This window comes from Grammomys surdaster, unplaced genomic scaffold, assembly GCF_004785775.1.
Source record: "Grammomys surdaster isolate TR1022 unplaced genomic scaffold, NIH_TR_1.0 607, whole genome shotgun sequence".
In the NCBI taxonomy this organism is placed as follows: domain Eukaryota; kingdom Metazoa; phylum Chordata; class Mammalia; order Rodentia; family Muridae; genus Grammomys; species Grammomys surdaster.
In genome coordinates this window covers 22,336-35,133 of record NW_021605026.1, presented here as the reverse complement: position 1 = coordinate 35,133, position 12,798 = coordinate 22,336, and the positions used below count along the sequence as shown (strand labels likewise).

Here is a 12,798-nt window from a genome sequence, read left to right as displayed (position 1 = left end):
GAGGGAGGAAGGGAGGAAGAGAGGGAGGGAGGGAGGGAGAGAGAGGGAGAGAGAGGGAGAGAGACAGAGAGAGAGAGAGACAGAGAGAGAGAGAGAGAGAGAGAGAGAGAGACTGACTGACTGACTAATTTTCTCCAAAATCGATCCTGTTATCCGTCACATCATCACAACACATAGATTCATCTGCCACTGTTGAGTCTTTGCAACCAGCAAATTTCTACTGCTAAATCCAGTATCAGGGCAGCCATTCTGACTCACCCTTATAATACCATCAATCCTTAGGCAGATGCAACAGGATTCTGATTACCAGGTTAGCTTAGGATACATACTCAAAACAGTTTGAAAAGAAAAGAGGGGTTGAGCAGGACGGTTGTTGTACGCCTTTTATCTCAGCACTCGGGAGGCAGAGGCAGGTAGATCTCTGTGAGCTTAAGGCTAGCATGGTACAGAGTGAGTTCTAAGACAGCCAGAGCTACAAGGTAAAATGCTGTCTCAGAGAACTATAAAAAGTGAAGAAAGAAAGCAAAGAGTATAAATACACAAGAGAAATTTGTGCATTTGTAGAGTTCTGTGTCAGACTTGATCTTCAATCCTAGTACTTGGAAGCTGAGGCAGAAAAAAAAAAGCTCAAAGTCATTCTGGGTAAGTGGAGAAAACAGGTCCTGGCCAGCATGGGCTACAAAGATATTTCAAATTCTATCTCTGAAGGATGAGGAAGGGGTCTTTTAAAAAGATATTAGTGGGCCAGTGATATGGTTCAGCAGGTAAAGATGCTTGCTATACCAGTACTAGCCAGAGGACCTGAGTTTGATCCCAGTTATGCACATGAAGGTGAAAGAGAAATCAACTTCAGAAAAAATTTCCCTGATCTACCTCTTATGTCCCTTGGTGCCTGGACAGTGCTGGAGGGGTATGTGAAGTATCATGGATCTAGGGAGGCCCTCCTGCCTCAGTCTGCCCAACTACCTGTACTAGATCTGTGTAGTGGGAGACTTTTGGCTCAATATGATTTATTTATTCCAAGGACTTAAAAACAGTCACTCAACACAGAAAACTCTGTCACACCATGACAATTTGCTCACTGGAAATTTTCAGGATTTTTGCAGAATATCAATGATGGCCTGCTTCTGTGAGCCGCCACTCATCCTCTTTGGAAGACAGTGTCCCTACCTGTTAAGATCTTAATGTCCTTCCTTCATAAGGGCTGTCCTGAGCCAGTGATCTCATTGTCCCTGTGTGTCAATGGAACCAGAATGAAGACAAATACATCCCACACTTATATGTTCCATGACAATAGTGATTCTGAGGAGGGAAGATGGGTCAGCCAGACGACACAGGCAGTGCATTGCAGGTGTCCTTGTAGGAGAACATAGTATAGAGGGGCCCATACTATGTTGGACTTTCAACTAAAGGAATAAGATAAAGGAGAGGTGTTTAATACCTAAGGAGTATTTATAGAGCAAATAAACCAACCCTGCTTCACTGATGGAAAGGAGAAGCACTTCAGGAGGACTAGAGGAGAGGAGTATTTGACAGAGAACAGCTGGGTAGAAGAGAAAACTGGGAAGAGCAGGTGGGGGAGAAGCAGGTGAGTACAAGAGCAGGTAGAGGAGTAGAAGGTGGGAGAGGAACAGGTGGGGAAGAATTTGGTGATAGGAGCAGCTTCGGGAGTGGGGGGTGGTCGTGAGCAATATAAACTGAAGCAGGCCTTGTTTTAGTTGTGAAAGTGTGACTGGGGAGATGTCAACCAGAGACAAGCAAGACACTCCATTACACAGTGGCAAACAGTCTGAATGGTAGGAACTAACCCAGCTAGAGAGAAATAATCAGCTGTTGTTACCAAGGCTCTCAGACAAAAACCCTGATCTAGACAGACCCACCAGGGTAGGCTCCACAAGGGTCTACTGTATATTAATGAAAAAGACCAGGAAAGCTGAAGAATAGGGATGGAGATTGAACCAGGATATGGAAACTCAAGGCTTCAATTCTAGCTCCTAGAAAAAAAAAATCCAAATAACAATTACATAGGTCTGGGCATGTAACTTAGTTGGCTAGGTGCTGGCTCATCACACAAAGAGTCCTGGGCTACAGGTGGGAGTTCTAGGTTTCAGTACAAAACGAACAGGGGTGAGCAGTTATGTATAACTGTTCTCAGTTGAGACGTGTCTGACTGGTCAATCTCAGTCTTACTTGTGGAATGTGGTCACAATCCCATCATCACTGTCCATCTTTAGGGGATCTATCTGGTTCTTAGAAGATGATCACTCAAGCTCCAGAGTGCAGCTTCACCATTATGGAAGGTAACTATTCTCATCTGTTGTGTGTAATGGTGGAGTAGGGGCAGTGAGGGTTTCTGTCAAAGGTTTTGTTCTTCCTGGAACCGAAGTAGCTCCAGAAATAGGGCAATTGCTTAATCAACGTCACGAGCCAAAGAAAATTGGACATATAGATGCAAAATGAATGCAGAGAAAAGGTAGCCCTTTTTCCTTCTTTGCACATCTAATGGACTCAAGAGAAGATTTGGTGCCCTGTCTAAAAGCAGGCTCCAAAGGCTGGTTTTACTCTTGTCACTGACATTTCCTATTGGTGTTTGAGAGAGGGTTTCATTGTGTACCTGTGGATGGCTTAAAGCCTTGAATCCACAGAGATCTGCTTGTCTCTGCCTCTTGAGGGCTGGGATTAGAAGTGTAGGCCCTCATGCCTGGCTGGCCGGCCTATCTATCTATCTATCTATCTATCTATCTATCTATCTACCTATCTATCATTTTTGAGACAGAGTTTCTCTGTGTAGCCCTGTCTGTCGTGGAACTCTGCAGACTAAGCTGGCCTCAAATTTACCTATCCACCTGTTCCTACCTCCTGAGTGCTGGAATTAAAGACATGCAGCACTTATATTTCTGATTGGTAAGTCCTGAGCTCACTTGGTAAAGGGCTTCCCTAGTACCATGTAAGAAGAAGCCCACCATGTGATTCCTATTATTGCATAAAACTGCCTGTAATCTCAGGAGTTCAGACAAGGAGAAAACAAAATCTAAGTTATACTGGGCTACTAAGAACTCATAGAAAAGGAATATCCACCTTTTTGAATCTTATGCCATTTGTTGTGGCTTTCGGCACCTCAAGGCTTACTTAAAACATACTCAGGAGTAAGATAGGACTAACGGTTATATCACTTGCAGGCGCTGTGAAGTAAGCCTGTGGTGGGGATCTTCTGATGCACTGTGGATGGCTGCATCACGACTTGGAAACACTCTAACATGCTCTGGTTGGTTTGATAAAGAGCTGAATGACTTAGGAGGAGAGGATATGCAGGTTCCAGCAGAGATAGGAACTTGGGGACAGAGTAAGTAAGGCAAGATTTGCCAGTAGGACATGGAGGACATCAGATTTGTGAAGCTAAAGAGAAGTAACAAGGCAGAACACAGATTAGTATAAATGAGTTAATTTAAGTTATAGGAGCTAGTTGAGAACATGAGCGAATTCAGGCCTAAAGTTTTCATAAGTGACAAAAGGTCTCAATGTCATTACTTGGGAGTTGGGGGTCCAAAGAAAGTCTATATGGTTATAATTGGCCAGCAATGCAGGTGGATATAATCCAAACTTAGGTAGAGTCATACATTAGGCCAAGCCAGGCAAGGAAGACTGGGGGGCGGAAGGGGGGGGTAGGAAATGGTTACCTAGCAACCAGTACACTACTCTGTGGCAGTAGGCAGACTGCTTTGAGTTGAGATGTGTGGTCCCCTTATACCCTGTGGTACAGCATGGTCAGCCACTGGGCACTTGAGCAGTGGCTTGTGAGGCGCCAGTGGAACAGGACACCAGAACCTCAGGGCACACAGCCCCACAGCCAAGACTTCTAAGAGCAGGCACTGCTCTGAAAAGCCTGCACACTTCCTGTCAGAGGTGAGGCTCAAGCTGTGGCCCATGGGAAACACTTCCTGGAGACAACAGTTCCTTGAGGCAGCAATTATAGACACAGCAGGCTGAAACCATAGGCATTTCTCAGGAATGGTGTGCACCAGTGCATGGTGCGGCCACTGGCACCACTTCCCCAGAACTAGGGAGGGTTGGTGCAGCTGCCAGCTGGCATGAAGCTCAGCTCTCATGGAGGGTTGGGGGAACCCAAGGGGAGGCAGAGCCACCGGCAAGCACCATGTGCTAGCTGAGAGGCAGAAGAAGCCGGCACTCACAGGAGCTCAGAGCAGGACGCCAGCTGCAGACACATGGAAACAGCAGCAAAGGTGAAGTCCTTACAGAGTGACTTAAGTAAAATGAAAAAGGGGAAGACATGTAACAATGAAAAAACAGTAACACATGATGTTTGAAGTCTATATAATGAATGCTATCTTAGATGCTTCAGAAATACAGACAGAAAATGAAAAGACTAATGACTTTACTGGGATTGGCTCAGTACCAACTAGGATTTCTATCATTCTGATACTCTTAATGTCCATAGTGGATTTCCATGCCTTCTCAAAACAAAATAAAACACCCCAAAAAACCCAAACAAACAACAGCAACTTTAGAGATAGAAGAAAAGTGGATTGATGAGACAAATCTTAGATGAAAAATTATAAAAACTTATAAGTAAAAATGTAAAAGATACTAAGATAGATACAGAGGAATTAAAACAAGAGCCTACTGGGGCACTGTATAATGAAAATGAAGAAGGTCAGTTAGAAAACCAGCTTTACCTTTTCCAGTTGCTATATGACAAATACCAACAGATGAGAGCCAGCCCAAGAGTTATGAAGAAACAGGATGGCATCCTGTAGAAACACTATAGTTAAAAAAATTTAAAGAAGCTGTAATTTCTTGGGCAATTCAAAAATAGAGTAATCCCCTAAGACTGGAAAGATATCAAAACAAAACAAAACAAAACAAAAACAAAAACAAACAGTATGAGAAGCTTTTGCTCAGTTACACTGATGGTCATGGTGGAAAAAAGAAGGTAAAGAGATGGATCAGAGAAATAGGACAAGCGGTATCAATATTTCCCAAGAATGGTTGCTAAGTGAAGGTCAATACAGTGAAGTAAAAAATGCAGGTTGAATATAACAGTGCTACCTTGGAGCTTTATTGCACAGTAGCTTTAAGTGCTTGAGACAGATTGAAGAAACAGTAAAAAGGTCTGAGCCATTTACTAAAATTATACAAGGTTGAAAGGAAGCATTTGCTGACTTTTTACAAAAACAACTGACAGGACAGTTAGTAATTATCCTTCACCAAGCTATCCATCTAGGGTCCACAAAACCTTCCGAGTTGCTCAGACGGAGGTATATTATTATACCTAGACTGGACAGCCTAGCATGGGATTTCACAGCCAGGTGCCAGGTTTGTGTAAAAAAGTGAGTCCTTTCACTCAGCTAGGAAAGGATCCAAGTAAGAGACCAAGATCCCCAAGCCTCTGAGAGAACTGACTTCATCAAGATCTGGCTTGATGAAGATGGATTAAAAAGTATTTGCTAGTTTATATACATACATTTTCCAGGTGGGTAAAAGTGTTCCCCACCTGAACTAAAACTGCTCAATAGCTTAAAAAACTCATTCAGGAGCTGGACCCCTTATTTGTCCTCTCCCTAGTAATGGGGTCTAACAGTGCCCTGGCTTTCATAGCCAAAATATCTCAATTAATAGCAAAACTTTAGAAATACACATAAAACTTCATTGTGCTTATAGACCTCAAAGTTTCTGGCCAAGTAAAAAGAATAAACAGGACATTAAAAAATAAAACAAACAACAAACAAAAAACCTTTAACAAAATTCTCACTAGAATCAATCAAAGAATGTATATGCCTTCCTCCTTTGCTTTTCTTTGGCCAGCTTCACCCTATGTGGGGGAAGGTATACTGCAGTATGCTCTTTCACAGCCTCAGAAACTACACTTGGCAGAATTCTCCAACCATTCCTTTTTCAAATAAGTGCAGTCCACTCCTCCATAAAGACTATTCAGTGGGCTGAGAGAACCAGCCAACCTCCAAGTCTACCACCAGTATGCCCCTGTTCCAGTCTAATGACACTGTCTAGGTCAAGTGAGTAGCCAAAGGGACAGTTCACCTAACCTGGAAGAGCTCTGAGGAAGGGAAGGTAGCTGGCGTTACACCACGGATCCACTTTAGCCAGATCAAAAAGTAGATCCATAAATGCTGCCAAATGTCTGTACCTACCAAAGCAGATACTTGTAGATTTGTTATTGTCACAATAGGCTTCCCAAGATGTTTGTGTGCTGAAATATTAGTTACAACGTGCTCTGGGGGATGTTTCTTACTGTAACTGTAGAGGACCAATTCAAATTAAAGTTTCACTGGTTCTCCAGGTCCTTCCACTCCCTGCCTCTCCACCTCCACCTGAGTCTTATGTGGTATGAATAAAGGGTCATGGTACAACCCTACTGCCCTCAGGCCTAGATCTGGAAAGTAAAAAAAGACATATACCAGGAAGATATTAGCTAGTGTAACTACAAGTCAGGAACCCATATTCATTTTGACCTTTGCTCACTGACACCCACTTTAAATGTCAGGTTGTATTACAGAAAGAAAAGATATAGGGGTTTACCTATTCAGATAGAAATACAGACTTTACAGTCCTACACATGCCCTGTAGCTGTGTCCCCAGGTTGCCAGAAAGAAGAAAATTTCCATTACAAAAATAGGGTTTCTAAAATGGAGGATTCAAAAAAAAAATTCCCTTGAAAGGATTCTGGCCTTGGGGAAACAGGAAAAACCCCAGGAAATCAGCCTCTATTCCACAGGAAGGGACTCTGGGGATGGAGTTAAACATTCCCAGCCAGAATTCAGCCAGGATTGCTGCTTTCCTTAGACACATGGCTTCTTTGTACTACATATGTATAGGAACATACTAGACTTTCAGCCCACTGATTGACAAAACTCCCAGTAACAACCCATATTAAGGGTCCGCTTTATAAGTTAATTCATCTGGATCCCCAGCAGTACTGCTGCGCCTTCTAGACTACGTTGTGGGCAGATACTAAAGGCTTGACTAACTTTGTCTCTTTTGATGCTTTAAGTACACAGTTTGATCAGGATCTAATGCAATTAAAAGTTTTGTATTAAAACAACAGCTAGAGTCCCTTACAGAAATGATCCTGCAAAACTGAAAAGGCTTCACCTTACTTCTTTGTTTTATTGTTTTAAATGTCCTGTTTATTCTTTTTTACTTGGCTTTTTTTTTGGGGGGGGGGAACCTGTTGTTTCTATGCTAGTTAACCAGAACTAATTTAAAAATTCTTGCCATGGTCAGGGATAACATTGATACTAGTCTCCATTTTCTTGGTCCCCTGGCTAACTACTCTGTTTTTGGCACTGCCTGGGCCTTTAATTTTCATTCTGAGTGGATTATCAGTGGGTCCCTACATCTTAAACTAAAACAGGATGAAGCCATGACTTGACACATTCACTAAGAGCGTGGGGAATGTAACAAGGGCCCTGACTCCATGATGACAGTACCATCCGCACTGTAACCGGCGCACACACAGCACCACCTGCCAACAATAAAAACAAAGGCCATAGTTATGGGATAGTCTGTACATGGACTACCTTACTCAGGTTATCAACATGGATTTTGTGCTTAAAAGCTCCTCATGAAAAAGGCTCAGGGGTACACTGGGATGGATTTGCCTTAGCTGGGAGCTGAGCTTACCTTGAGTAAAACAGCTATGTGGTCTCCTGCCATCTTGGCTATTATATCAATATCAGATTAAAATATAGATTTTGAGCTATAGATAGCATAGGTCCAATGAAAAGTCTAACAATTTATGCTACCAACAACAGAAAGCTGATGAGAAACAGTATTCATGAATGAAAATTGATCAACAAAAGACTGAATAACCATAGTACACACACTGACATCCTCTGACTTCAACTGTCAAAAACAACTGCAATAAGAACTGTACTGTAGCTAAGCAGTGGTGGCCCACACAATTAATCCCAGCCTGGGGAAGGAGAGGCAACTGGGCTTCTGTGAGTTCTAGGCCAGCCTAGTCTACACAGAAAAACCCTGCTTCAAAACAAAATAAAACAAAAACAAACAAACAAACAAAACCCCCATATACAACCAACCAACCAACCAAAGCAAATAATCAAAGAAAAAACAAACTCTCTGGGAAATAAAGAGATCAACAACATATGAGAAGGAAAAACCCCACACAATTAAAATTGGGTCAATTCTGACACCTGAGGAGGGAACCACAGCGGGTCTGTCTTACTAACACACGGGACTGGACCACGGTGGCATCTACATGCGACTGCGTGGACAGCACAGACGTGATGACACCGGCGCAGAGTTAACTGCAGACGGGTCCTGCTCCTGCACGTCAGGTGCCAAGTGCGGAACTTCTAGACGACGCGGGGAAGCCAGAGCTCTGCGGCTCAGCAAACCTGCCGTCCCCGGAGACGGTAAAAGCAACGGAGGCGCTCACTGCGTGGTGACGTCAGCAAGAAGGCTTTTTTACACGCGGGCTCCCGCTCCCCACGCTCGGAGCCGGAGCGGTCAGGGGAACAGGGAGGCCACTCAGGGAGGTGCGGGGGAACACGAGAGCAAGCGGAGGGACACCTGACGCTGATTCTCGCAGCCCCGGACGAACGCCGCACGGGCTCCCGCGGATCCGCCCCGCATTTGGACAGCTCACCATGGCACCGGCTGCGAGCTCTCACAGCTCTCCGCACAGCTCCGGGCAACGGGTCACAGCAAAGCACATGGAAGCACTACAGACTTCCACAGAGCCTCAGCCAAGACTGCAGTATGGCGGACCGGAAGTGCCCGCCCCATTCTAACTCTGGAGTTCCTGATTGGCTAGTGAGGCTAGAGTGACAGGAACAGATCCCATAGAGACCGATTGCACTGCTGTGTCCAGCTTCCACCTTAGGCACAGAAATGTCCCAGACTTGAACTTGGGCCTCAACTCCTTTTTTCCTGCACTCAGTAGACACTCCTCCTTCGAGTAGGCACAGGGTCTCTAGCTGGCAATGTACCCACTGCCTCACAGCTGTATGGGCGCCCAGCCCATCCGAGTCAAACTTAATTTCAGTAAGGTCGCTCATATCAGTCTCCACTGCACGTTAGTAGCCAAAAGATCAACGCTTTCCCGGTCTTTGGTAATGACACTGGCCTATCATGTCAGCATTTGGGAGCTGAAAGCAGGATAGGAAAAAATTCAGTCTGATCTACAGAGTGAGTTTCAGGACAGTCAGGAAAAACCAAAACAAGCAAACAAATAAAATGTAAGAAACTTGGTCTATGACACCAAACACAAACAATTAGGCTTCGCACACAGGAGGTGACCAGGGTCAGGACCTGGGATGACAGGCAGATATAGACAGTTTGGAATCAGTATGTCTTGCATAAGCCGATGGCTCATGATACACTGCTCTGGAATATTATTTGTATGTTATCTCTAAGGCATTTTTTTTTCTTTTGCATTAAACAACTAACTTTACTCTGAGTTGGCAAAGAAACAAAAATCAAAGAAAGACAGAGAGCAAAGAAACCTGTGATAAAAGGAGTAAGAAACAGGAATACAGGATCTGTCCAGTAACTAACTCCCTTTGCAGACTGCATCAAGGTCTGTCTTTCAGACTTTGTCTCAAGCCTGCTCAGGCTGTGCTTACACAGAATCCAGACTGAAGACTAGAATTATTTACTGTGTGTCCTTCTTACCTATAAGGATCTGAGAGCTCAAGAGAAAGCTGTTTACCACACATCTGGGCAGTGACTCCCATGGTACTAGGGTGTTGGATGTCATGTATATGTCCACCACACTGCTGTCCTGTACCTGTGACACTTGCTTATGCGACTGGGATGACAACATAGGTGCTGAGTAGATGACAACCACACATGAACAACTTCCTACTCTGGTGTGTGTGTGTGTGTGTGTGTGTGTGTGTGTGTGTGTGACACAGGCCCCAAGGCACTTGCCTGCATGCCTTCCATCTGACAGACCTTACTCTTGGTGGTGAATTACACCACCAAGCATCATCATCACGCTGTGTGTCTTACAACCTCCATATTCTGGACTTTTAACATTCAGCCCAGGCCGCCACTTCCTGAGGGTTACTCAGGTAAGCCACTCAGGGACATCCCTTGCCTGTCAGGTGAAGTATACACCACTTCCTGAGAGTTACTCAGGTAAGCCACTCAGGGATGTCTCTTGGCTGTCAGGTGAAGTAGACACCACTTCCTGAGGGTTACTCAGGTAAGCCACTCAGGGACATCTCTTGCCCGTCAGGTGAAGTATACACCACTTCCTGAGGGTTACTCAGGTAAGCCACTCAGGGACGTCTCTTGCCCGTCAGGTGAAGTATACATTGCTCCTTTCTCCATCACTGCTGTACATCTAGATCTGTTCCTTTGACATCTGGGAACAAAAAGTTGTAAGTGGTAGAAGGAAGTGGTTTTGTAAGACACTAATTGTACACGTATGGCTGCTTTCCTACATTTATGCTTGTCCTCAACATCTGTGAAGTGTCCTTAGAGGTTAGAAGAGGCTTGTTGGATCCCCTGAAATTACAAGCATTTGATAGCCACCATGTGTGTGCTGGGAATTGAATCCCAATCCTTTGGGGAAAAAAAAAGGCAACTAGTGCTTTTAACTGGTGTGCCATCTGTCCAGCCCAGGTAGAAGTAAGATATTTCAAATTTTTCTACTAACATTGACTCCAGAGTGGCTCCTGGGAATAGAAATATAATATCAGTATCTAAATAAAGGGCAGGAGAGAACTCGCTGGGTTTAGAGCACTGGCTGTTCTTGCAGGGGACCAAATATCAATGGCTTGAAACCACATTGCAGCTCATTGCGATCTGCAATTGCCATCTCAAAAGACCTGAGACTCTCTTGTAGCTTCTTCAGGGCATTGCATGCATGCGGTCCGCCACATACATGTAGGAAAATACCTATAAACATAAATAAAATTTGAGATTGTAAGAAAAGTAAATAATTTACATTATGAGCTGGACACTCTTGTGTCCTTAACCAAAAGTGGCCGCAAGTAAAACCTGAACTGTGATGCTGGTGCCAAGATCTCTATCCTCACTGTCTTGACAGATGAAGGGCATGCAGGCAAGGACCCTATCATGAAAAGCTATTTAAACTTAAAGTCTGTATGATGCTAGGATTAGATTTGTGTTTGGAAAAACTACAGCCTTATAGAATTGATTGGAAAGTATCAAAAATGAGGTTGGATTCTGGGTAAAATGATTAAGACAGATCTTAGTATATTGTTGACATGGAAAAATCCACTAGAACTGAACTTAGCATAAATTTGTAGGGCTGAATGACTAGGATAATTAAGGGTACTGAAGGCATGTAGGAACCCAGTAGAATCAGAAAACTGAAAATGTATGAAAAGGTAGTTAAAGGATGATGGGTTTGGTGTCCTCAGTCTGAAGCTTACTACTCACATTCCTGATGGCTGGTAATTCTGACTTTGTTTGAATTCAAAGATACACATCGTGGAAAGAGATAGCCAACTCCCACAAGCTGTTGTCTGGGTTCCACATGGGGAGCAAGACATGGACATGCCCCTCCCCATACAAGCTAGTATACAAATAAATATAATTTAAGAATTAAAATATATCTACATTCATGTAAGGAAAGCTGCCCATCCCTTCAAGGTTGGCAAGGATCCTTCCTCGGTCTCCTTCCCCAGTGCTGGAGTCAAAGGTGCTCTCCCAGTCTCCTCAGTCCTGACGACTCAGCTTGTTGACCATTTATTTCAGTTCAAGCCACTCAATTTCTGAAATACAAATACAATCCAAAGAAATTCAGTTTCTCTCTCACTTGTAGCTCCTTCTGTGCTATTGAAGATTAGAACACTGCTACTAAAGACTACTGTCTAACTTGTATCTGTTTTCATTACCATAGAGAGTATAAATGTATATCTTTATCTAGTGAAATACTGTTTACATATACTTAGAATTTTGGTAGTTCAAATCAATGGAATATTACAAAATATTATATGACAAAGCATTTCAATATTAGTTTTGAAGCTGAATAACAGTATTTGAGAACACAAAAGGACAGTGAGCACAGCATTTCAGTATTATTGGTGAAAGCTAGTATTTCAACATATTTATTTATTTGCTTATTTATTTTTTATGAAACAAGGTGTCATGCATGAATTTCAAGCTGACTTCAAACTCTCTATGTAGTTAAAGATGTCCACAAACATATCAATGGTTTTAGTTAGTTGTTTGTTAGTGTGTTGTGTTGTGTTGCATTTTGTTTCTCATGAGGACAAGTTCTTTTGCTGTACTCCATGCTAGCAGATAATTTGCCATCCTCTGGGCTTAGCTTCTCAAGTGCTAGGATTACAGCTGTTTACTCAGTGTGTGCTACTATAAGAGCTTAGTCCAATTCTAAACAAGCTCTGGATCTAATGAACTTCAAACCCAGCTTTCATTCTTTTTTCACAAAATGTAGATTTTTTTTATGTTAAGAGAACAAAAGATCTGTGTATGAAAAAATGAAGCCACCAAGACCTGAGAGTGTAAGGAAAATTATTTTCTAGATAAGGAAGCACACATCCCTGCTAACTTAAATACCTGCCCTAAAGGGTCACCAAAAGCCACAGTTGACTTATCAGTGGTTGGTCAGCTAAGGGGGTCTGGATATACAATAGACATCCCAGATGAGGGCTCTTCTGGGTCTGAACCCTTCCCTTTGTGGGATATAACTTGTTCCAGTTAGTATTTCCAGAGATTGATTAAATTATAGACAGCCGGCCTGTGTCAAGAGAACAGATAAATCATATTTACCGTTTCAAGTATATGCAGGCAAACTGT

The 12,798-nt window shown here is 43.2% G+C and overlaps 1 protein-coding gene across 1 annotated transcript in view; it reads right to left on the bottom strand.

Moving 5' to 3' along the window:
* The window catches only part of LOC114633398 (zinc finger protein 709-like), a 26,808-nt gene extending 18,061 nt beyond the window's left edge, over positions 1 to 8,747 (bottom strand). The window contains exon 1 of the mRNA XM_028781985.1: positions 8,648 to 8,747. Coding sequence (XP_028637818.1) covers positions 8,648 to 8,650 — 3 coding nt within the window. The 5' untranslated portion in view covers positions 8,651 to 8,747. The remainder of the gene's footprint in view (positions 1 to 8,647) is intronic.
* Between the last annotated feature and the right edge of the window lie 4,051 nt (positions 8,748 to 12,798).